At 44.3% G+C, this 25,472-nt stretch overlaps 1 protein-coding gene across 1 annotated transcript; it reads right to left on the reverse strand.

Annotated features, from left to right (window-relative positions):
- Positions 1-1,100: 1,100 nt before the first annotated feature.
- LOC132766309 (fibroblast growth factor receptor 3-like) lies at positions 1,101-20,926 on the reverse strand. Its single transcript, XM_067463269.1, has 9 exons — positions 20,763-20,926; positions 19,222-19,259; positions 17,504-17,572; positions 13,543-13,727; positions 9,597-9,717; positions 7,861-8,051; positions 5,586-5,715; positions 4,578-4,655; positions 1,101-1,530 (listed from the first exon to the last, which is right to left on the reverse strand). The coding sequence occupies exons 1-9, from the start codon at positions 20,855-20,857 to the stop codon at positions 1,460-1,462; spliced, it is 978 nt and encodes a 325-aa protein (XP_067319370.1). The 5' UTR covers positions 20,858-20,926; the 3' UTR covers positions 1,101-1,459.
- Positions 20,927-25,472: the final 4,546 nt, after the last annotated feature.

Consider the following 25,472-nt stretch of genomic DNA (forward strand, 5'->3'; position numbering starts at 1 on the left):
TTTTTAGGGAGAATCCTTTGTTGAGTGGTGATTAGCTGGCCCTGATTGTTTCTTGTCTGGAGTTCCCCTGTGTTTGAGTGTTGTTCTTTATTTACAGTTATAGTTTCAGAGTTTTTTTTAATACTTGTAGCCAGATTTTGTTCAGACTAGAAATAGGAAGATTTCCCATTCTCTGCTCCTGGAATTACTGCCTAAAGAGGGCTAGAAAAAAACCCCTCTAAGGGCCCTTCCACACAGCAAAATAAGATATGTGCAATGTGCAGAGGGATTTTTTAATTGATTTTTTTAAAAAACAAACAAAATATAGTCCAGTTTTTCAATGGTCTGAGGGACAGTGAACTGGCCTCCGGTTTAAAAAGTTCAAGGACCCCTGGGTTAGACTATTTACTGATATATCTTGTTAAATGGGACCTAAGTCTATATTGTAATGTGACCCCTTTATTCACAGATTCATTATCCACAGTTTCACTTATTTGTGCGCCACAAAATATCTGTCCCCCGGAAGTGTTAGTGGGCCTCCCTAGGTCCTCCAATTCTATTCTATGGGATATTTTGTAATTATCTACTATGGGTTTGTTGTTATTGAAGAGGTCAGTAAGATCATACAGACCTTTTTACCTGCCTGATGCTGTTTGAGAAAGTAGGGGGTGCCATGTGATCAGCAAATGAATAGTATGTTCTTTTTTGCCTGCTTAAGAGAAAAGTTACTGTTTTGTATGCGTCACCACAACTGATTTTTCTACACCAATAAGATATGTAGTGCCTTAAAAATGATTTGAATGTAAGCCAAGAATATAAATGTTTTGTGTGAGCAGGCCACGGGGTCTTTGGGAATTTGAGTTGGAGTGGTCTACCCCAGAGATCCAACCGGTCGAAATAAGTCTGCATTTTTCTTTTCCCACTTCAAGTATGGCTTACCGCGTTTCCTTAGAACCAACCATAATGTTATCTGCTGATTCAGGTATCCATAGGAGATTTTGAAGCCTGTAAATACTGGGGTCATGCTGTACATTACAAGGTATCAGAAACAATAAAGAATAGAGGAAAAAAGAATGTGAAATAAAAGTGAAAGAAAGAAAGAAAACAATGATTTCTGCTCATCTTTTCAGCAAATTATTTATTCCTATCTTATCCTCCAACATGAATACAGGTTGAACATCCTTATAAATTAATTCTCAGCTTTCTGGTAAATCAATCAGATTCCTTTAATAAAGTTCATTTCCTCCAGAACTCTAAACAAGAAAGGTTCCCCAGTTCAAATTGTCAAAAGCCTTTTCTGTATCTAAAAAAATATAACGCAGCTTGCTTCTCATTGTGTTCTGGTAATTATTCCAAAGGTACTAACATTTGAAAAGCAGGCATGTTTTTTGAAACTATACCAGTAATACTGTAAACGAGGCATGAAATAAGAATTGCCACTTTAGCAAATGAGTGGGTGCCTTCATGTCTTCATTGACTTTTAGTTGTGTCTGTTCTTTGCACCGAAGACGTGTTTCTCTAACTCAGAAAGACGTCTTTCCAGAGAAAGCACTGCAGAGGAGAGAGGGGGGAAATTACAACAGTACAGACTGACCTCATACCATTCAATAGATGGGAGACTGGTAAAACTATGAAATTTCACAAAATGGTATGATTTTAGAGAGCATCTACGCTGTCAAAATAATATAGTTCAACACCACCTTAGATGCCATAGCTCCGTATTACAAAATCCAAGGAGTTGCAGTCCATTGTAAATGATGAATTCTAATTTACATTTTACTAGTATTAGTCCCCTTGGGGAAATAGAGCGGAATATAAATAAATAAATAAATAAGATTTTGGGGTATATTTGACCTGCTGATTCCAAAAATGGCTCTAATTTTTGAGATACAGAGCATATGCCACATTTCAGTCTTTATTTGCTCACCCATACAAAGCCATAATAACCCTGTATAAGAAACTAGAATGGATGTAGTCTATCCAATGCAATTTTCTGAGTAGGTACCCCCAAATAACATCAGGAACAGACACCAAGACATTTGTTTTTGATTTAGTTGTGTTGTTGTTATGATTATAGTTCTATCCCGCTTCCTTTCTTAAGCAATACTCAAACCAGCACTAGTTGGTCATACACAGTTTCCCATACTTATGCCATAGCTTTGGGGTCATGATGCTATCATGTCAAAACCCAAGTGGGTCCTAGTCCTGTGATGGCAAACCTATGACATGTGTCAGCACTGACATGCATAGTCATTTCCGATGACACGTGGCCTCTTGGACCAGCTCACACCAGAGCTCCCTGTCGGCCGTGGCCACCCCCGGATCCTTCAACATCAAGCCAGTCATAGAATCATAGAATCAAAGAGTTGGAAGAGACCTCCTGGGCCATCATCCAGTCCAACCTCATTCTGCCAAGAAGCAGGAATATTGCATTCAAATCACCCCTGACAGATGGCCATCCAGCCTCTGTTTAAAAGCTTCCAAAGAAGGAGCCTCCACCACACTCCGGGGCAGAGAGTTCCACTGCTGAACGGCTCTCACAGTCAGGAAGTTCTTCCTCATGTTCAGATGGAATCTCCTCTCTTGTAGTTTCAAGCCATTGTTCCGCGTCCTAGTCTCCAGGAAAGCGGAAAACAAGCTTGCTCCCTCCTCCCTGTGGCTTCCTCTCACATGTTTATACATGGCTATCATATCTCCTCTCAGCCTTCTCTTCTTCAGGCTAAACATGCCCAGCTCCTTAAGCTGCTCCTCATAGGGCTTGTTCTCCAGACCCTTGATCATTTTAGTCGCCCTCCTCTGGACACATTCCAGCTTGTCAATATCTCTCTTGAATTGTGGTGCCCAGAATTGGACACAATATTCCAGGTGTGGTCTAACCAAAGCGGAATAGAGGGGTAGCATTACTTCCCTAGATCTAGACACTAGGCTCCTATTCATGCAGGCCAAAATCCCATTGGCTTTTTTTGCCGCCACATCACATTCCTGGCTCATGTTTAACTTGTTGTCCACGAGAACTCCAAGATCTTTTTCACACGTACTGCTCTCGAGCCAGGCATTGTCCCCCATTCTGTATCTTTGCATTTCGTTTTTCCTGCCAAAGTGGAGTCTCTTGCATTTGTCCCTGTTGAACTTCATTTTGTTAGTTTTGGCCCTTCATCTCTCTAATCTGTCAATATCATTTTGAATCCTGCTCCTGTCCTCTGGAGTCTTGGCTCTCCCTCCCAATTTGGTGTCGTCTACAAACTTGATGATCCTGCCTTCTAGCCCTTCATCTAAGTCGTTAATAAAGATGTTGAACAGGACCGGGCCCAGGACGGAACCTTGCTGATGGCACTCCACTTGTCACTTCTTTCCAGGATGAAGAGGACTCATTGGTGAGCACCCTCTGGGTTCATCCATTTAACCAATTCCAGATCCACCTCACCGTAGTTTTGCCTAGCCCACATTGGATTAGTTTTGTTGCCAGAAGATCAGTCACTTCAAGGATCCCATCCATCTGCCTTGCCCTTGGTCGGCTCCTCTTCCTTTTTCCTTCCTATTTCCCCAGCATCATTGTCTTCTCTAAGCTTTCCTTTCTTCTTATGATGTGGCAAAAGTACTTCAACTTTGTCTCTAATATCATTCCCTCCAATGAGCAGTCGGGCTTTATTTCCTGAAGTATGGACTGGTTGGATCTTCTGGTGGTCCAAGGCACTCTCAGCATTTTCTTCTAACACCACAGTTCAAAAGCATCTCTCTTCCTTCGCTCAGTCTTCCCTATGGTCCAGCTCTCACATCCATAGGTGACTACGGGGAACATTGCTTTGACTATGCAGATCTTTTTTTGCCAGTGTGATGTCTCTACTCTTCACTATTCTATCAAGATTGGTCCTTGCTCTCCTCCCAAGAAGGAAGCATCTTCTGATTTCTTGGCTGCAGTCTGTATCTGCACTCACCTTTGTGCCTAGAAATACAAAGTCTGTTCACGTTTTCTCCCTCTATTTCCCAGTTGTCAATCAGTCTTATTGCCAGAATCTTGTTTTTGGCCCATGTTTAGCTTTTGCACTTTCTTCTTTCACCTTGGTTAAAAGGTAAAAAGAACCTCGCTTTCGGCCATCAAAGTGGTATCATCTGCATATCTAAGGTTGTTCATGTTTCTTCCAGCAATTTTATCCCCAGCCTTGCATTCGTCAAGCCCCGCACATCACAGGATTAACCCCTATTTATGCTTATTAACCCTTCCCTTTCCTAAAAGAGGTTTATTAAATACAGTTATATATTACAATTATAATTTTGTTATTTAAACTTTAAATATCATCAAATTATGTGTGTGTTTTTCTCTCGAAGCGACACCCCCGTCCGGGTTACGCTCGGTGTTTTGACGAATTTCGACACACCAAGCTCAGAAGGTTGCGCATCGTAGTTTCTCAAGTCGCTCCTAATACGACAAACAACAACAACAACAACAACAACACTGTCCTCGTGTTTTCATAGCCCGCAAATGCAAGGCTGGCCACTAGATGGTACCACTTCAACTCAGAAAGAGAAACTGACCTACGGCAAGAGAGCAGTCCTACGTTTTCATGCAGAAACAGCCAAGTAGGAAGGGAAGGACTTACGTCTCCTGTCCAGAAGGTCCCGAAGCACGTTGAATCCCGAAGCTAAGTCCTCGGTGTCGGATTGAACCAAAGGCTCTTCTAGAGCAGGAAACAAATGTTTACAGTTTCAGCTGAGAGATTCTGTGTCACAGTGCGAGATTTGGTCATATGCCCTTTCTATGATTTTTTTTAAGAATCAAGAAGTTTTTCATAATGTTTGCCTGGATTCCCATTTCTTGTCATATGTACCGTATATACTCGAGTATAAGCCGACCCGGATATAAGCCGAGGCACCTAATTTGACCTCAAAAAACTAGGAAAACGTATTGACTCGAGTATAAGCCGAGGGAAATGGGAAATGCAGCCGGTAATGGTAAATTTCAAAATAAAAATAGATACGAATACAATTAAATTAATTGAGGCATCAGTAGGTGAAATGTTTTTAATATTTACATAAAGCTGTAATTTGAAATAAGACTCTCCAATTCTGATTAAACCATCGTTCTAACCTTCTTCAATGTAAATGTGCTTATGTATCCCTCCAATAATAATAATAATAGAGTAAAATAATAAATGTAATAAAAATAACAGTTTATCAAGCAGTTGCCTGTCCCTTGTTGGCAGATCGAGAAAGCTACCAGTTTTTCAAGATTATATGAGTTTTTAATCATTTGTTCGAAGATTTAAGCCTTAATAAAGAACTTTGTTGGACTTATTTTGAGCCTTTACAGAATTTTGTGTTGGGAAACCTGTGGGACCCTTTAGCTGAGGCACCCTGGCGTCCTGCTGGGCATACAGAAAGCACGTCCTATAAACAGCCATTGTCACAGGCCCAGTGCGCGACAACACAGTCATGGTAAAGCTTGTCAAAGGCCGTACTGAAATTATTCTGTCAACTATGCATGTAACTCGAAGGAGAACTTCTACCCAAAGTCTATCTTGTCTATTAAGGAATCCCATTCATGCACTCACACACAACTTCCCATGAAAAGAAAAGGAGATCGCAGCATAACCACCAACCAGACATACTTGGTAAGACAGTGAGCCAAGCAGAGCGAAAGGCAAAATTTGTCTTCTCCCCAGCATAACAGGAGTATTCCCCAGCATCCTCGGCTGTCACGTTGTGCAAATGGAGAACATCAAACGTTTTATTGGTGGTCTGCAAATGAAAAGGTCTTAGAGAATATTTATTACTGTCATTATTATCATAGTTATTCTAACTAATGGCCTCTCTAGGAATTTTCTAGGTCCTTCGAGTGATTCTATGATACGCTTTCCCTGGATAGAATCATAGAGTCATAAAATCCTTGAGTTGGAAGAGACCTCATGGGCCATCCAGTCCAACCCCTTTCTGCCAAGAAGCAGGAATATTGCATTCACAGCACCCCCAACAGATGGCCACCCAGCCTTGGCTTAAAAGCCTCCAAAGAAGGAGCCGCCACTACACAGGGCAGAGAGTTCCACTGCTGAACGGCTCTCACAGTCAGGAAGTTCTTCCTCATGTTCAGATGGAATCTCCTCTCTTGTAGTTTGAAGCCATTGTTCCATTGAGTCCTAGCCTCCAGGGCAGCAGAAGGCAAGTTCGCTCCCTCCTCCCTGTGGCTTCCTCTCACATATTTATTCATGGCTATCATATCTCCTCTCAGCCTTCTCTTCTTCAGGCTAAACATGCCCAGCTCCCTAAGCCGCTCCTCATAGGGCTTGTTCTCCAGACCCTTGATCATTTTAGTCGCCCTCCTCTGGACACATTCCAGCTTGTCAATATCTCTCTTGAATTGTGGTGCCCAGAATTGGACACAATATTCCAATCAGCTTCAGGCTTTGCATTTTACAGTTAACACACTCACCAACTGATTTCTTACATGCTCCAACATACATCTGAGGACCCACAGGTTGAGAACCACTGGCCTACAGAAATGGCCAAAAGATAGGATAAAACTGTTGCAAATTGGAAAACAGTGACTTTATTGGCTGGGGAATGAATGAGGAAGCTGGAGTTAGAGGAGGGATAAGAACTGCAGAAATAACGCAAATATATTTCTGGGTAACATGGCCAGGAATATATTTAAAGGAAGGCCTGTAACTTCAGATGTTTATTTATACCCTGCTTTTTCTCTCCATGAGGAGACTCAAAGGTACCAATGGCAAATATAGTGGTTTGAGTGTTGGAAAACATCTCCAGAGACCAGGGTTTGAGTCTGTGTTGAGCCACCCCTTTGGTGGCGCAGCAAGTTAAACCACTGAGCTGCTGAACTTGTTGACCGAAAGGTAGGCAGTTCGAATCTGGGGAGCAGGATGAGCACAGAGGATGGAGTGACAGCACCCTCTTGTGGCTGGATTCGAGCACAACCTCCAAGGTGCCAAAAAGCTGGACGTTGACACTGTCAGTGTATATTTTATGTATGTTTAAACGTAATTTTATGTAGTATGTTTAAATGTAATTTTATGTAGTAGGAATGTGATTGTAATAGAATTGTATTGCCAGGATGTATGTTTACACAGAAAGGTTAAACAGAGAAGTTACGGATGTGAGAATGTGACCCTGAATTCTTGCCATGTGGAAGTTTAGGGAGTGCCAGAGATAACCTCCCTTCCAGCTGCAGTTTGTTTTAAGTGCCTATCGCTTTCATTTTGTGTTCTTCACGTCTGTCCGCTGATGGTGTATGTTGTATCTTTGAACTGCTCAAGTAAAGCTGAAACCTGTTTTTTACCGGAGACTCCAGAGTCCATTATTCAAACACAACATACCTCCTTTCTGTTCTGTCTGACTCTGTTCTGTCTGTCCAAAACGGCATTGAACATTTGCCGTGTATGAGTACTGTAATCGGCCCTGAGTCCCCTTCGGGGAGTTAGGGTGGAATATAAATAAAGTGTTGTTGTTGTTGTTAGGCCCAGCTTCTGCCAACCTAGCAGTTCAAAAACATGCAAATGCGAGTAGATCAATAGATCAATAGGTGTGGGAAGGTAACGGCACTCCATGCAGTCATGTTTGCCAAATGACCTTGGAGGTATCTATGGACAACACAGGCTCTTTAGCTTACAAATTGAGATGAGCACCAACGCCCAGAGTTGGACTCAACTATACTTAATGTCAGGGGAAAACCTTTACTTTTACCTTTATTTGGCCAAGAAAGCACAAAGTACCCCTGACAGGTGGGCACCCAGCCATTGTTTAGAAGGCAAGGGCAAACCTTCCCTGAAGAAATCTTGCCAAGAAAACCCTTTGAATGAAGCACAAAAAAAAGCAAAGTGGGATGTTCCTTCAGATGGAAAAGGGTAGCCGAAGGAGCATCTACATACCAACCTTGAGAATGGTAATGTAAGGGTACCCATCTGGCCCAAATTTACTTCCATTGACCTCATTATGTTTCAGCCACTGCATAAAAAGGAGCCTCGTGCTGTAAGCTTTGCAAGTGAACTCCGCATCACTCCCAACCACCACAGTCTGGTTGGCTGGCAAACCCTCCTCCAAAGTCAGGCGTGGGTGCGCATCCTCTGCATTGAAACAGAAGAATGTGAGTCAGAAGGTGGGGAAGAGAAGAAAGAGAAGAAGAAATAGGGGGAACAGGAGAAGAGGAGAAAAAAGAGGAAGAGAACCAGTAAGAGTAGAGGAGGAAGGGGAAGCAAGGAAAAGAAGAAGAGAGGAAAGAGAAGAAAAAGCAGAAGGGTGGAAGGAAGAGAAAGAGAAGAAGAAACAGGCGGAGGAGGAACAGGGGAAGATGACAAAATGAGAAGAAAATAAGGAGAACAAGGAAGGGAGGGGAGGAGGAGGAGACAAAGAAGAGAAGGAGAGGCTGAGATGAAAAAGAAGAAGAATTAGGAGAGGAAGAGAAGAAGGAAAATTAGAGAAACAGGAGAAGGAAGAGGGGAAGAGGACAGAAAGCAGAGAGACTGAGGACTTTGTAAGGCCTGAGCAGAGAGACTGAGAGTTTTGCAGGACCTGAGCAGAGAGACTGGGGACTTTGCAAGTCCTGAGCAGAGAGACTGGGGACTTTGCAATGTCTGAACAGAGAGACTGAGGACTTTGCAAGGCGTGAGCAGAGAGACTGAGGACTTTGCAAGGTTTGAGAAGAGAGACAGAGGACTTTGAAGGCCTGAGCAGAGAGACTGAGGACTTTGTAAGGCCTGAGCAAAGAGACTGAGGACTTTGCAAGGTCTGAGCAGAGAGACCGAGGACTTTGCAAGGCTTGAGAAGAGAGACAGAGGACTTTGCAAGGCCTCAGAAGAGAGACAGAGGACTGCAAGGCCTGAGCAGAGAGACTGAGTACTTTGCAAGGCTGAGCAGAGGGATGGAGGACTTTGTAAGGCCTGAGCAGAGAGACAGAGGACTTTGCAAGGCCTGAGCTGAGAGACTGAGGACTTTGCAAGGTTTGAGAAGAGAGACAGAGGACTTTGCAAGGCCTGAGCTGAGAGACTGAGGACTTTGCAAGGCCTGAGCAGAGAGACTGAGGACTTTGCAAGGTTTGAGAAGAGAGACAGAGGACTTTGCAAGGCCTGAGCAGAGAGACTGAGGACTTTGTAAGGCCTGAGCTGAGAGACTGAGGACTTTGCAAGGTTTGAGAAGAGAGACAGAGGACTTTGCAAGGCCTGAGCAGAGAGACCGAGGACTTTGCAAGGCCTGAGCTGAGAGACTGAGGATTTTGTAAGGCCTGAGCAGAGAGACTGAGTACTTTGCAAGGCTGAGCAGAGGGACGGAGGACTTTGTAAGGCCTGAGCAGAGAGACCGAGGGCTTTGCAAGGCCTGAGAAAAGAGACAGAGGACTTGCAAGGCCTGGGCAGAGAGACTGAGGACTTTGTAAGGCTTGAGCAGAGAAACTGAGGACTTTGCAAGGCCTGAGCAGAGAGACTGAGGACTTTGTAAGGCCTGAGCAGAGAGACTGAGGACTTTGTAAGGCCTGAGCAGAGAGACAGATGACTTTGCAAGGCCTGAGCAAAGAGACTAAAGTTGCAAGACAGAGGATCATAGTGCAACATAAAGGAGTTTCATTTTATTGGGTTGAGGTAGAGACTTGACAACAAAGCCACAGGGCAAGCATTTACCAGTAGACAAGTAGTAGGTATGGCAAAGGACACCGTATCTGTTCCTCACTAGGCAGGTGTAATTCCCTCTGTCGGAGTGAGTGATATTCCGTATCACTATGTACCAATGTTCTGGCCGTAGCTGCAGGGGAATCAAAGGATATTTCGTTATTGCTGGGATTCATACTCACAACTACAAATGGTAAGTCACTTTGGTTGTTGTCGGTATCCCACTTTCACCTCTGAAATAAGAGTCAAAGCAGCTGGTAATTATAGCAACAGCCAATCCCCATTGTTTCTTTTCTTTCTCTCTGCTCTGGGCCTAAAAGGGGGGTAAAACACTTAAAAGCACATTAAAAAAACACTTAAAAACACAGTGGAAAGGACTTTAAAAGCCAAAAAAAGCAAAAAGATGCTACAGTGCATGAGCATAAACGACTCCCCCAGCAAAAACAACAACAACAAAACACACAATAGCATATCCACACTCTCTTCTGGACTACATCTCCCAGCATCCCCTAGACCAGGCCCTTTAGGAGAGGAGGAGGATCCAAATGCACTGCTTCCAAGATGCAAGCTTTCTTCTCCTTGGATTTCTTTGAGAGCATCCCAATCCCGGAATATTTCCAATTTTCTATTCCTGGACTGCAACTCCCAGCAATCCCCCTGAGAGATAGATTAGAGATAGGTAGGTAGATAGATTGATCAGGAGGACTGCTGGGAGTTTCAGTCCAAGAATAGGTAGAGAAGGAAAAACTGGGAGAAAGAGGAAGGGAAAGAAAAGGGGGGAGAGGGAAGGGAAGAGGAAGAGGAGGAAGGAAGGAGAGAAAGAAAGAAAGAAGGAGAGAAAGAGGGAGGGAAGGTTGGCCACAGCAACTCATGGCAGGTACAGCTAGTCTATATAAATAAAAATGTAATGTTCGTTTGTGGGATTAACAGAACTCAAAAACCACTGGATGAATTGACACCAAATTTGGACACAAGGCACCTAACAACCCGAGAAGGGTTTGGTGAGCACTGACCTTGAGTTTGGGAGTTGTAGTTCACCTACATCCAGAGAGCACTGTGGACACAAACAATGATGGATCTGGACCAAACTTGGCACAAATATGCCCAAATATGAACACAGATGGAGTTTGGGGGGAATAGACCTTGACATTTGGGAGTTGTAGTTACTGGGATTTATAGTTCACCTACAATCAAAGAGCATTCTGAACCCCACCAACGACAGAATTGGGGCAGACTTCCCACACAGAACCCCCATGACCAACAGAAAATACTTAAGGTCATCCAGTCCAACTCCCTTCACCAGGGCAGGAAAACGTAATCAAACCCCTTCTGACAAAGAGCCATCCAGCCATAGATATAGATAGATAGATAGATAGATAGATAGGTAGATATGATTCACACACACACATAATATAGATTTGAAAGGGACCCCAAAAGAAGGACAATTATATATCGCATATTCCAGAGTAGGGAAACCAGACAATCTTTGAAAAAGAAATAGCAAGAAATACCATTTATCCACAACCATAAAGAAATTACATATATTAGAAACCAACACTTTCTCATTACTTTATTTTCAAGATCACCAGACTGGGCCACAGCAACGCCTGGCAGGGGACGGCTAGTATATAAATAAAAATGTAATGTTCGTTTGTGGGATTAACATAACACAAAAACCACTGGACGAATTGACAACAAATTTGGACACAAAACACCTCTCAGGCCAACAAGTGACCATCACTCATAAAAACACTGAAAAACACAGCAGAAGAGACTTTAAAAGCCAACCCCCCCCCCCCAAATTACATTACAATGCATGCGCAAAACCACATATATATACACAAACACACATATATACACATATGCACAAATATATACACACATATATTTGGTGTCGTCTGCAAACTTGACAATAATGCCTTCTAGCCCTTCATCTAAGTCATTAATAAAGATGTTGAACAGGACCGGGCCCAGGACGGAACCCTGCAGATGGCACTCCGCTCGTCACTTCTTTCCAAGATGAAGCATTGGTGAGCACCCTCTGGGTTCATCCATTTAAACCAATTACAGATCCACCTCACCGTAGTTTTGCCTAGCCCACATTGGACTAGTTTCCTTGCCAGAAGGTCATGGGGGACCTTGTCAAAGAAGGCCTTCCTGAAATCCAGGTATGCTACATCCACGGCATTCCCTGCATCTACCCAGCTTGTAACTCTATCGAAAAAAGAGATCAGATGAGTCTGGCATGACTTGTTTTTGATAAATCCATGTTGACTATCAGCGATGACCGCATTTGTTTCTAAGTGTTTGCAGACCACTTCCTTAACAATCTTTTCCAGAATCTTGCCTGGTATCGACGTGAGGCTGACCGGACGGTAGTTGTTTGGGTCGTCCTTTTTTTCCCTTCTTGAAGATTGGGACCACATTGGCCCTCCTCCAATCTGCTGGAACTTCTCCCGTTCTCCAAGAACTCTCAAAGATGGTTGCCAATGGTTCCGAAATGACTTCCGCTAGTTCCTTCAATACTCTGGGGTGTAGTTGATCTGGCCCTGGGGACTTGAACTCATTAAGAGCGGCCAGGTATTCCTGGACGACTTCTTTCCCAATTTGGGGTTGGATGTCCTGTAATCCCTCATCCACTCCATCTTGCTGAGGTTAAAGATGACTTTCTTTTTGTGAGAAGACTGAGACAAAGAACGCATTAAGTAGTTCTGCCTTTTCCCTATCCCCTGTCAGCATTGCCCCATTTTCTTCTCAAAGGGGCCCTATCGCCCCCATGTTCTTCCTTTTTCTACTGACATAAGAAAAGAAGCCCTTTTTATTGTTTTTAAAGTCCCTGGCAAGCCTGAGCTCGTTTTGTGCTTTAGCCTTGTGAACCTTTTCTTTACAGGAGTTGGCTATTTGTTTGAATTCTTCTTTGGTGATTTCTCCCTTTTTCCACTTCTTGTGCATGTTTCTTTTGTGTCTTAGCACAGTTAGAATTTCTTTGGACATCCATTCTGGCTTATTTGCACTTGCCTTATTTTTTCTCTTTGTTGGCACTGTTTGCAATTGCATCTTGAGTATTTCACTCTTGAGAAACTCCCATCCATCCGTAACTCCCTTGTCTTTTAGTATCTGTGTCCACAGAATGCTGCTCAGTGTTTCCTTCATCTTTCAGAAATCAGCTCTCCTAAAGTCCAAAATGCGGGTTTGACTTGTCTTAGTTTCAGCCTTCCTTTGTACCTCAAATTGCAGGGTTGTTTTGCCAGTTGATTGAGTTCTGGTTAATGGTCTACTGAAAATAACTGGAGCCACCAGTGGCGCAGTGGGTTAAACCCTTGTGCCGGCAGGACTGAAGACCAACAGGTTGCAGGTTCGAATCCGGGGAGAGCACAGATGAGCTCCCTCTGTCAGCCCCAGCTCCCCATGTGGGGACATGAGAGAAACCACCCACAAAGATGGTGAAACATCAAAACATCTGGGCATCTCCTGGACAACGTCCTTGCAGATGGCCAATTCTCTCACACCAGAGGCAACTTGCAGCTTCTCAAGTTGTTCCTAACACACACACACACACTGTCAGCTCACAACAGCCGTTCCCAATAATGGCACAGGACTCCAATCCGTAATCAATCAGAAACGTTTACTGCTGGACGTTCGGACACAAAAAAAGCCAGGATTGACCAGCAGCCGCCGGTCAACCCTTATATACCCTCCCCCTCATTCGAAATCCCCTTTCCCGCCAGCCAAGAATCCCGCGTAACATTCCCGCCAAATGTCAACTGCTCTTCCCGAGGTCACCAGCTGCACAGTTCTTATCAGAGTTGTATGTCAGGGTCCTGGTTTTTAGCGCCAAAACCAAAGGCTCCTGACACACACACACACAAAGCTCCTGACATGAAAAAAACTCTGAATAACTAAAGGAAGCAAGAGGAAAAGGGAGGTAACAAAATGTGATGCTGCACAAATGCCTTACTCTCATGCGGCTCAATACATCTGGTTCTGTGATCCTTTTGCCATTTTTCAGCCAAGTGATGGAAGGCAACGGATGGCCACTGGCTTGGCAGCGAAATTCGACACTATTTCCAACTGGAACAGGACCGATGTGTATCCGCTCGATATCAAGACGGCCCTTGGCAGAAACCGTCCAGAAAGGAGCGCCTGCAAGGACAAGAAACAACAACAACAACAAATTCAGGAATCAGCTAAACACGAATCTCATTACAATCCATTAAGCTACCCATTCAGTTCGAGCTGTTCTACTAAAGGGGTGAGCTTTCGAATGGCAATACTTTTGAATGAAACTACTTATTTGGCATTAGCCATCCCCTGCCACGTGTTGCTGTGGCCCAGTCTGTGTATACGTATTTTGGGTTTTATATATATATTTGTGTATATGTGTATATATGTGTGTTTGCATATATATGTGTGCGTTTTTGCGCATGCGTTGCAACGTATGTTTTATTTTTTGGCTTTTCAAGTCTCTTCTGCTGAGTTTTCTAGTTTTTTTATGAGTGATGTTCACTTGTTGGCCTGATAGGTATGTTGTGTCCAAATTTGGTGTCAATTCGTCCAGTGGTTTTTGAGTTATGTTAATCCCTCAAATGAATATTACATCTGTTGTTGTTCATTCGTTCAGTCATCTCCGACTCTTCGTGACCTCATGGACCATTCCATGCCAAAGCTCCCTATCGACCGCACCACCCCCAGCTCCTTCAAGATCAATCCAGTCACTTCAAGGATGCTATCCATCCACCTTGCCCTTAGTTGGCCCCTCTTCCTTTTTCCTTCCATTTTCCCCAGCATCATTCCCTTCTCTAAGCTTTCCTGTCTCCTCATGATGTGGTCAAAGTACTTCATCTTGGCCTCTACTATCCTTCCCTCCAATGAGCAGTTGGGCTTTATTACCTGGAGGATGGACTGGTTGGATCTTCTCGCAGTCCAAGGCACTCTCAGAATTTTCCTCCAACACTATAGTTCAAAAGCATCGATCTTCCTTCACTCAGCCTTCCCTATGGTCCGGCTCTCACATCTGTAGGTGACTATGGGGAATACCATTGCTTTGACTATGCGGATCTTCGTTGCCAGTGTGATGTCTCTACTCTTCACTATTTTATCAAGATTGGTCCTTGCTCTTCTCCCAAGAAGGAAGCGTCTCCTTACGTCTATGTGTCTGCAGTAATCTTTGCACCTAGAAATACAAAGTCTGTCGTGGCCTCCATGTTTTCTCCCTCTATTTCCCAGTTGTCAATCATTCTTGTTGCCATAATCTTGTTTTTTTATATATATTTAGCTGCAACCCAGCTTTTGCGCTTTCTTCTTTCACCTTGATTAGAAGGCTCCTCAGCTCCTCCTTGCTTTGGGCCATCAAAGTGGTGTCATCTGCATATCTGAGGTTGTTAATGTTTCTTCCAGCCATTTTCATCCCAGCCTTGCGTTCGTCAAGCCCCGCACATCGCATGATGTGTTCTGCATACAAGTTGAATAGGTTGGGGGAGAGTATACAACCCTGCCGTACGCCTTTCCCAATCTTGGACCAGTCTCCTGTTCCGTGGTCAGTTCTGACTGTTGCTACTTGGTCCTTATACAGATTCCTCAGGAGGGAGGCAAGGTGGCTTGGTATGCCTAGACCACCAAGAACTTGCCACAGTTTGTTATGATCCACACAGTCAAAGGCTTTAGAATAGTCAATGAAACAGAAATAGATATTTTTCTTAAACTCCTGCCTTTCTCCATTATCCAGCATCCGCATATTGGCCATTGGGTCTCTGGTTCCTCTTCCTTTTCTAAACCCAACTTGTCCATCTGGCCATGTCTTGCTGGAGTCTTCCTTGCAGGATCGTGAGCCTTACCTTTCTGGCATGAGAAATAAGGGCCACTGGACGGAAGTTGGAGCAGTCTTTCGCATTTCCCTTTTTTGGTATGGGGATATAAGTTGATTTTTTCCCAGTCTGACGGCCATTACATCTATATAAATAAAAATATAATGTTTGTTTGTGGGATTAACAGAACTCAAAAACCACTGGATGAATTGACACCAAATTTGGACACAAGGCACCTTGTTCCATCTTCCAGGAGCTTGGTTTGCATTGCCCCTTAGTTGCTTGAAATAGCATCCCTTTGCATTTCCCCCAGGGTTGCTACAGTCTTAGCAGCACCCTAATAGTCAAACACTAACAGAGGCTGGAAGCCTTTTGCAACTATTGGCTTAAAAAAGTATCACTTTGGTCCAGAGACCGCCCTTTTTCCTGGGGATGAGATCTCCATTTTGGAGAAGCTCTCCTGCCTTCTTCAGTTTAGAAAAAGCCTCAGATGTGCTGGTGGCCAAGCTAGGCAGCTCGGACAGGCCATCGTGAGTACGGTTACCCTCTTGCCTTTGAAACTGGTGCTGAGCTCAGATAGGGGAAGACCTGCTCTTTCTAAAAGATAGCAGCTCAGCGCTGGGGCAGAGAATATCTCAGGATTTCTCTGCCATTGGGAGAGGTTCCATTACTTCATCCCCAAACTAACCTTGAGCTTGGATAGGGGAAGACCTGCTCTTTCTAAAAGATAGCAGCTCAGGGTTAGGGTAAAAGACCCCAGGATTTTTCTACTGTTGGGGAAAGTTAACTCAGCAGCTGAAGGAAAAGGGAAGGAAAGAACATCTATATGGTTTCACAAGTTGACTGTTTGTGTTTGTAACTTCATCAGGCTGTGCCAAGTCTGTCAAGGACTTTGAGAAATAAATGTTCTGTTTGATGTTCAAATCTGGACTGGCCTCAGTTGCTAAGAATCCTGAGCTTCTAAGTAAGGCACCCGCAGTTCACCCAGATAAAGAGAGAAGCACATCTTAGTTTTAACTCTATAGTGTCTGGGTGTGACTGCACACACCTATCAGGCCAACCTCTGGGGGGTTCGTGAGGGGGGGGGGTTCAGAGGGGTTAGCAAAGACCATCAGAAAACACATATTTCTGATGGTCTTAGGAAGCCCTTACACAGAGAAGACTGAAGATCTCTCTACCTGTCCTGGAAACAGGCGGCAAATCGTCCCACCAAAAACCCTCCTCCACTGTGATTGGCCGGCCTCTCAGTCAAGGGGAGGGCTGTTTCTGAGACTCCAAGTTGGGGGGGGGGAGAGCAGGCGTGCTTGGCGCATGGCAGCATAATGTGCATGCACAAACGAAGAGAGTGTGCGAGGGCAGAGGGAGGCACGCACCAGCAAGTCCCTTCAAGGCAGGGAGAAAAGTGTCCACATGACATACGACTGACATCGCTGATGGAGTTCAAGGGGCTCTTTGATTGTAGGTAAACTATAAATCCCAGCAACAACAATACCCAAATATTAAGGTCTATTTTCCCCAAACTTCACGCGTGTGTACACATTTGGGCATGTTGAGTATTTGTGCCAAGTTTGGTCCTATTCTATCCTTGTTTGAGTCCACCGTGCTCTGTGAATGTAGGTAAACTACAACTCCAAAACTCAAGGTCAATGCCCACCAAACCATTCCAGTATTTTCTGTTGGTTATGGGAGTTCTGTGCGTCAAGTTTGGTTCACATCCATGTTTGGTGGAGTTCAGAATGCTAAACTTTTAAGCTTCTAAATACTTTGTTTAGGGAAATCCAAAGGGCTTGTCACCCAAGGCACCCCCCAGCGTCCCATTGGGCATACAGAAAACACGTCCTGTCTACAGACTCTTTCACAGGCCTAGCGCGTGACAGCACACAAACAATAAAATATTTTAAAATATTTTTTTTCGTAATTTATTATCAGCAACTGCTTGATTTGTCTATCTATTTTATAGGTCTGTAAACTTGAGGTCAAACAAAAATGTATCTGTCAAAACCACAAGAGAAAAAGGTTTAAGAAGCCCTTGTCTAGATGACCCTTGGGGGACCTTCCCAGCTCTAAGACCCCTGATTCCAACCAGATTTCAGAACATGTCTTTGTGTCACAAACTTGGGATCGATCCATCGTCAGGTTCGTCACCAAAATCTTCATCGTCCTCGTCATCCAGCCGTGGAGATTCTTGAAAACAAAGGGGGCGGGAGGGGGGGAGGAGAGAAATGGGGTTATTCTAATCATAAATAGAGCTTCAGGCATATATCTGCAGATTTCTCTTTCAACCTGTTTGTCTGGTTACGGTACCCTGGAAGCTGAGAAATTGCTGCCCGCAGATACTTGAATGCTGCACCTTTGTTTCCTAAGATCCATACCTTTGTTTGACACAGAACCAAACATTTGAGCCCATCAACATATAGCTACTATTTGTTTTCCCTGAACCTGTCCTCCCAGGGGTGCCTCTGCAACTGATTTGTCCTTCACCCTGGCTGCCCTTCTCTCACCCAGCCAATCCTGGCACGGATCCTATCCAGCCTGTTTTCTGGCCAATCATGGGAGAGGCAGTAAAACTGAATAGCTGTCAGAACTGTACAAGATGCCTTGTATTTCTCTGTATGCTCATGCTTGTACATTTTGAATGCTGTACTTGCATCCTTTTTGACCAAATCACAATAAACCTCTGTGGCTTTTCTTCAATTTGGTTTAGCACACGCTTGCCAGGCACAGATCCTCTTATCCGTGGTCCTAGTTATCTACTACAATCTAGTCCAATCCCATTGTGCCCTGCAGGAAAAGCACCACCAAAGCAACCTGAGATGGCCATCCAGCCTCTGCTTCAAAAAAAGAGCCTCCTCTACACACCGAGACAGAGAGTTCCACTGCTGAACCACTCTTCTTACAGTCAGGGCATTCTTCCTAATGTTCAGGATGAACATCTTTCCGGTCATTTGGACCTATAACTCTATAGAGTCCTAGTCTCCAGGGCAGCAGAGAACAAGCCTTTCTCCCTCTACCTTAGCACATATTAGCAAACCTGGCCCCTCTCATGCAGGATAAACATTACAACCCATTGCTCCCTTTCTCTTTTTTTCTCCAGAGCTGATGGCCGGCCAACCCGCCCTCTCTGGCCAAGTGGAATTGCGACATAGATTCATATAAAGACGTTACAACCTATGTTAATTAATTTACAGATGTTTCATAATCTGTCCGTTCCAAGGCAGGCACAAAGGTCAGCAAAGGTTTTGTTGGACAGCATGTCCCACCGATCCTTAGCCTTCCTAAGGTGAAGAATGCTGGGAGATGCAGTCCAAAAGTATCTGAACAACCACAGGATTTATGTTATCCCTTCTGGGTTTTAATCTGAATTTTAAATGAGTGTTGGGGGATCCACCACTCAAAGGAGCTATTCAAGGTATTGAATGTTCTTGAGGGAAATGGGACTAGCATTTTGGACAGCTGCTTTAAAGCTTGTATTAAATCCCAGAGTGGATTCACTCCTAATACTCTGACAATGGAAGCCATGATAAGACTGCTGCCCTCGAGACTAGGATGCAATGGAACAAGGGCTTCAAACTACAACAAAGGAGATTCCACCTGAACATAAGGAAGAACTTCCTGACTGTGAGAGCCGTTCAGCAGTGGAACTCTCTGCCTCAGAGTGTGGTAGAGGCTCCTTCTTTGGAAACTTTTAAACAGAGGCTGGATGTCCATCTGTCAGGGGTGATTTGAATGCAATATTCCTGCTTCTTGGCAGAATGGGGTTGGACTGGATGGCCCATGAGGTCTCTTCCAACTCTTTGATTCTACGGAAGACTAGACTCCAAAAGGCCACTTACCTCCTCTGCAGATCGGAGGTTCTTGAAACTCTCTCGGGCTTTGGAGGAAAGAAAAGAGAGAAGGTGAGCATCTAGAATTACGCCTCATTTTGAGCTTTTTTCCAGAGCTTCTTTTTTAATGTAGCAGAAATTTAGTAGATTCTCTAATCCAGTGGTTTCCAACCTTTTTTTGACCAGGAACCACTTTGACCAGGGACCACTCTCCAACATTAGTACCAAAAGGGTTACGAATCTGTTTTTGGTCAACTTTAGATTCGGTTTGGTTATTTAGGGTGCTGATTCAGAAAATTGCATTGGATTGACCACATCCGCTCTAGTTTCTGTTACAGAACATACGCCATCCAGTAGTCGCCATCTGCTCGCCCACAGAAAACCAAACAACAACAATTGCTTTTCTATGTGTTTTCTAGGCTCTAACTTCTCATTTGTTGACCAGCAAGGAAAGCCAGCATGGCCTATTGCAGTGTTTCTCAACCTTACTAATGCTGTGACCCCTGAATACATTTCCTCCTGTTGTGGTGACCCGCAACCATAATATTAGTTTTGTTGCTCCTTCATAATTGTGCTCCTGTTCCGAATCGTCATGTAAAGATCTGATATGCAGGATGTATTTTCATTCACTGGACCAAATTTGGCACAAATACCCGATACACCCAAATTTGAATACTGGTGGGGTTAGGTTGGGGATTGATTTTGTCATTTGGGATTTGTAGTTGCTGCTGGGATTTATAGTTCACCTACAATCAAAGAGCATTCTGAGCTCCACCAATGATGGAATTGAAACTAACTTGGCACACAGAACTCACGTGACCAACAGAAAATACTGGAAAGGTTTGGTGGGCATTGATCTTGAGTTTTGGAATTGTAGTTCACCTACATCCAGAGAGCACTGTGGACTCAAACAATGATGGATCTGGACCAAACTTGGCACAAATAGACAATATTCCCAAATGTGAACACTGGTGGAGTTTGGGGGGAAATAGACCTTGACATTTGGGAGTTGCAGTTGCTGGGATTTATAGTTTATAGAGCTTTATAGAAATTTATAGAGCATTCTGAACCCCACCAACAATAGAATTGGGCCAAACTTCTCACACAGAACCTCCATGACCAACAGAAAATACTGGAGGGATTTGGGTGAACTGACATTGGTTTAGTGTAGTTCACCTACATCCAGAGAGCACTATAAACCCAAAAGACTGTGCTAAGGGGGTTCCTAAGACCATCAGAAATATGTTTTCTGATGGTCTTTGGTGATCCCTCTGAAACCCTCTCGCGACCCCCCCAGGGTTCCCGACCCCCAGGTTGAGAAACACTGGCCTATTGGTTTGAGCGTTGCACTGTGACTAAAGGATCTGGGTTCAAATCCCCATTGCTCAGCCGTGGAAGCCTACTGGTGACATCTCTCTGCTCCATAAAATTCCATGATACCCTTGCCTTAAAGTTACCATGTTTAGGAAACAACACCAAGTCACACAACGACAACATCAACAAAATCTGACGGAGAAGTCGAACAGAATTGGGATAAAGCATCAGCTTACGGTTCTATTGTCGATGCTGAGATGTCCCCAGGATGGAAGGAGAGCAGCAGGAGAAATACACCAAGCAACCTGAATATCAAACCATTCCTCTGCATGATGTTCTCTTATTCAGTGTTGTCCCTTTTTCTGATACTCTCCAACTGGCCTGAAATACTGGGAATGGATTGGGAAGGGGCGGACCTGAGTCACAAAAGCAAACAGCGGAAGGAAGGAAACAGAGACAAGCAAACAGAGATTGGGAGGCAGAAGAGAGGTCATGGGATTGGAGAGCTGGGCCAAGACTAACACAACGAGTTCCAATATTTGGGCTAAAATAGATTGTAAAAATGTGAACAATTAGAAAGCAATGAAGATATTACTTGGCTGCGCATGGCTGTGTGTTCCCCATGGGGGCATCTAGAATTACTTAGAGTCCAGCAGCTGATCCTATCTCTATACTGCTCTCTTGTGGTTGCATCCAAGCACTGTAGAGGAGAGTCTACCGAACAAGCCAGTACCTGCTGCATACCAGTACTGCCGTCTGTTGAGAAGTTACGAAGGTGGAGGCATTAGTTATCATTCAACCCTCGTATAAATCATAAAAACAGATAGAGGCACATATACAGTGTTCCTTCACGGTATATATTGTCCCTATTTCGTGGTTTTTTACTTATCGTGGGTGGTCCTGGAACGTAACCCCTGCAATAAGTGAGGGAACACTGTATATGTGCCTCTATCTGTTCGTCTGTCCTGTCTTCGTCTAATTGGCATTGGATGTTTGCCGTATATGTGTTCTGTGATCCACTCTGAGTCCCCTTTGGGCAGAATATTATTTATTTATTTATTTATTTATTTACTATTCTTGTATACCGCTGTATCTCAAGCCCGAGGGCGACTCACAGCGGTTTCCAAACAGCAAACAGCAAAGACAATAAAAACAGCAATAATTAATATGCAATAACAGTTAAATTACACATTTCCATTACTAGCTAATAAACAATCATCAATACACAGTTATCACAAATCCCACCCCCGATCGCCTCATCATCCAAGCGTGATCCAAATTCGTCGTCCATTGTTCCGTTCCTACGTTCAAATTACCAAAATTGCACTGAATTACTCAAACGCCTGCACAAACATCCAGGTCTTCAACTTTCTACGGAATGTCATGAGAGATGGTGCCAGCCTAACGTCTACAGGAAGGGCGTTCCACAGCCGAGGAGCCACCACCGAGAAGGCCTTATCTCTCGTCCCCGCCAACCGTGCTTGAGAGGCTGCGGGATCGAGAGCAGGGCCTCCCCGGAAGATCTCAAAGTCCGGGTGGGTTCATAGGCCGAGATGCGGTTAGATAGGTATCTTGGGCCGGAACTGTTTAGGGCTTTATAGGCCAATACCAACACCTTGAATAAATGCTGTAAATAAATAAATAAATAAACCACAAGGATTAAAGTTCAAATGCTCATCATTCATGTTTTTAACTCTCAAATAAGATTCCTTTTTCATTTAAATTCATCTTCTCTCATATCCGATATTCCTATTTCAACCATTTGTTTCTATCTAACGTTGCTCTCCCCTCTTATTTTTAATGCTCTGCTCCACTTTGGTTCTTGGTCAAGAGAGACAAGTGGAATAATACTAATAATTTAAACACCAGGATTAAAGTTCAAATTCTCATAATTTCACCTCAATATTCCCGCCGCCCCAGTATTTTTCCCTTTTCAATTAATCTGATCTAATATCACTTATTGCTATATTTCAGCCATTGATTTCCATATAATCTATTGTCTTTCTCGGTTCATTCTCAATATTCAACAATGTGTTCATTTCTTGTTTGCAGTTTGTTCTCCTGAGTCCTCATTTGACCTCATTTGAACCTCAGGTGCGAATCCTACCTGGCAATTTCAGGTAACACCCACTTAAGTGTAATGAATTTGAATTAATTTGCTACCTTTCTAATTTGTCTCTCTCTTTGACAATTATTCTTGGTTGCAACTCTCAAATCAATGGCGTCTCCAATTTGCAGAATCTCTAAGCCATTAAGTGTTGCTTTGGCACCTGATCCCTGTTGAAAATGGCCATTTCCCTAAAGAGCTTCTACTTACTTGGAAAAGTATTCTTGGATTATACTTCTCTGCGTTGTTTGCCATGAGCAAAACACCTGCTCCCAATATACCAAACTTTATGCCATTGAATAAAATGAAAGAACTCAGGTTCGTGCTTCAAAATATCCACTTTTACTCTCTTTTAAGATATTATTGATTGATTGATTGATTGATTGATTTATCTTGTCAGAAGCAAATTGTGGGCGCAGTTATCATTTTTTAAAAAACACAAGCAAAGTTAAAAACTGTCATGATGCTAAATGTCCTTTGAGCAGAAGCTGTCCACTTGGCGGGCCTCTGGTGTCGCTGTAAGAAGGTCCTCCATTGTGCATGTGGCAGGGCTCAGACCGCATTGTAGTAGGTGGTCTGTGGTTTGCTCTTCTCTGCACTCGCATATCGTGGACTCCACTTTGACATGAGAGAACCCACTGCAAAACCTCTTTCCACTCTTCTGACACTTTCCACACATCTCCTGTGTGGATCTTCTGTCGAGGTCAATTCAGTGTGTTACCAGAAGGGCACCATCAGAAGCGGAGCCTGCGGTTTAATTTGACTCAATACGGGAAACCTCATTCGGCCCGGACACAGAAAGGATCGACAAATGGATAGCTCTTTCTTGATTCTGTGGGTGGTGGTACATGGCCGTTCTTAGTTGGTGGAGCAATTTGTCTGGTTGATTCCGATAACTATTTATTTATTTATTTATTTATTTATTACTGCGCTTGTATACCGCTATTTCTCAGCCTAAATCGGTGACTCAATGCGGTTTACAACACTACAAAAATCACAATATTCAATTTAAAAGCATAAAAACACATATACGATACAAATTATTGGGCCACCAATAACAATCCAATTGCATCTCGTAACTAAAATCGCAATCCAATCTCATCGTCCATGATTACCAATCCTTTAATCATCAGAATTCATTGCACCGGGTTAACCGAATGCTTGTTCAAACATCCATGTCTTCAGTCTTTTTCGAAACACCATCAGTGAGGGGGCTGATCTTACCTCTATGGGGAGGGCGTTCCAAAGCCGAGGGGCCACCACAGAAAAGGCCCTGTCTCTCGTCCCCGCCAGCTGCACCTGTGAAGCCGGCGGGATAGAGAGCAGGGACTCCGCAGAAGATCTTAGGGTCCTGGTGGGCTGATAGGCCGAGATACGTTCGGATAGATAAGTTGGGCCAGAACCGTTTAGGGCTTTAAAGGCCAACGGCAGCACTTTGAATTGAGCCCGGTAGCAAATCGGCATCCAGTGGAGCTGGCGCAGCAGAGGAGTTGTATGCTCCCTGCGCTCCGCTCCTGTTAGTATCATGGCTGCCGCCCGTTGGACTAATTGGAGCTTCCGGGCCGTCTTCAAAGGCAACCCTACGTAGAGAGCGTTGCAGTAGTCAAGACGGGATGTAACCAGAGCGTGGACTACCGTGGCCAAGTCAGACTTCCCAAGGTAACTGGCATGCTAGTTAGTATGCGACCCTTGAGAGGCTGGTGATGGCGTCCAACTTCTTAGAGGGACAACTGGTGTTCAGCCACCCAAGATTGAACAATAACAAGTCTTTGATGCCCTTTGTTGTGACTCAGCTGGAATCTCAGAGTGATAGTGCCAATGATTCTGAGGGGAATGATGGGATTTAGATTCACAGTCAGGTGCAAAGCAAGGATGTGCCTGTGTTAGACGAAGAAGACCAGGAACAGGGGGCAGAAGTTCAGTTGTTTCCCACAGCAAGGGATGACGCTGGGGAAAGTGAAGCTACTGAGAGCCAGGTGCATGATTCAGGAAGGGAGGACGGTTCTCAGCCAGATAATGAGGGAAAGAGCACTAACGAGGGAATTGACCTTGATGAAGCCGGAGGTTTAGATCGACCTGATCGGTTGGAATTTAATGTTCGAAGGAGTGTCAGGATTGCTAGCAGGCGAGAGAGGGAGGCTCGGGGCCATAGGAACGCCTTCATGATGTCCAAAGAGTATTAAACAGGCTGTTTGAATGTGCCTCAGTGTCAGAGCAACTTCCTGCTTCAACCAAGAGACTTTGGAATTATCTTGCGGCTTTCATGTTCATGTTTTAGGACTTTGTCGTTTTCTCATGGATCTTGTTTGCCTATGTTACCTTGGATTGATCTTTTGAAATATACTTTTGCCTTTTTGAACTTTTTATCATTTACTTTAATAAACCATAAAGACAACTGCGTCTGCGCTCTGTGGTGTCTTAAGCAAGGTGAGTCTACTCTGAGGTGCGACACCCTTAGACAGGGGTCCCCAAACTACGGCCCGCGGGCCGGATTTGGCCCCCCGAGGGCATTTATCCGGCCCGCGGGGAGGGTGAGAGGAGGGCGAAGGGGGAGAGAGGCGACGGGCGAAGGGGGGGGGAGGCGGCGGGCAAAGCCGGCCGATTCCATGGGCCCAGCTCCTTTCCCCAGCCTCCTGGATGCTGCCTCGCTGCATCCAGGAGGCTGGGGAACGGGAGGGAGGCGGCCAGCAAAGGGGCTTGGGCCCTTTTGCTGGCCGTCTCCGTGGGCCCAAATGTTGTCCCCTGACCTTAATTCCAGTCATGTCTGACTGGGGGATGGTGCTCATCTCCATTTCTAAGCAGAAGAGCCAGTGTTGTCCCTAGTCACCTCCAAGGTCAT

This window comes from Anolis sagrei, chromosome 2, assembly GCF_037176765.1.
Source record: "Anolis sagrei isolate rAnoSag1 chromosome 2, rAnoSag1.mat, whole genome shotgun sequence".
Classification (NCBI taxonomy): domain Eukaryota; kingdom Metazoa; phylum Chordata; class Lepidosauria; order Squamata; family Dactyloidae; genus Anolis; species Anolis sagrei.

Excerpts from the sequence above, each read along its gene's own strand:
- LOC132766309 (XM_067463269.1), bottom strand. The coding sequence starts at position 20,857 with ATGCAGAGGAATGGTTTGATATTCAGGTTGCTTGGTGTATTTCTCCTG. Across the intron at positions 9,718-13,542 it reads ATGTATTGAGCCGCATGAGA|CTACGGCCAGAACATTGGTA; the intron begins GTAAGGCATTTG and ends ATTCCCCTGCAG. Across the intron at positions 5,716-7,860 it reads CTTACATTACCATTCTCAAG|ACCACCAATAAAACGTTTGA; the intron begins GTTGGTATGTAG and ends TTTCATTTGCAG.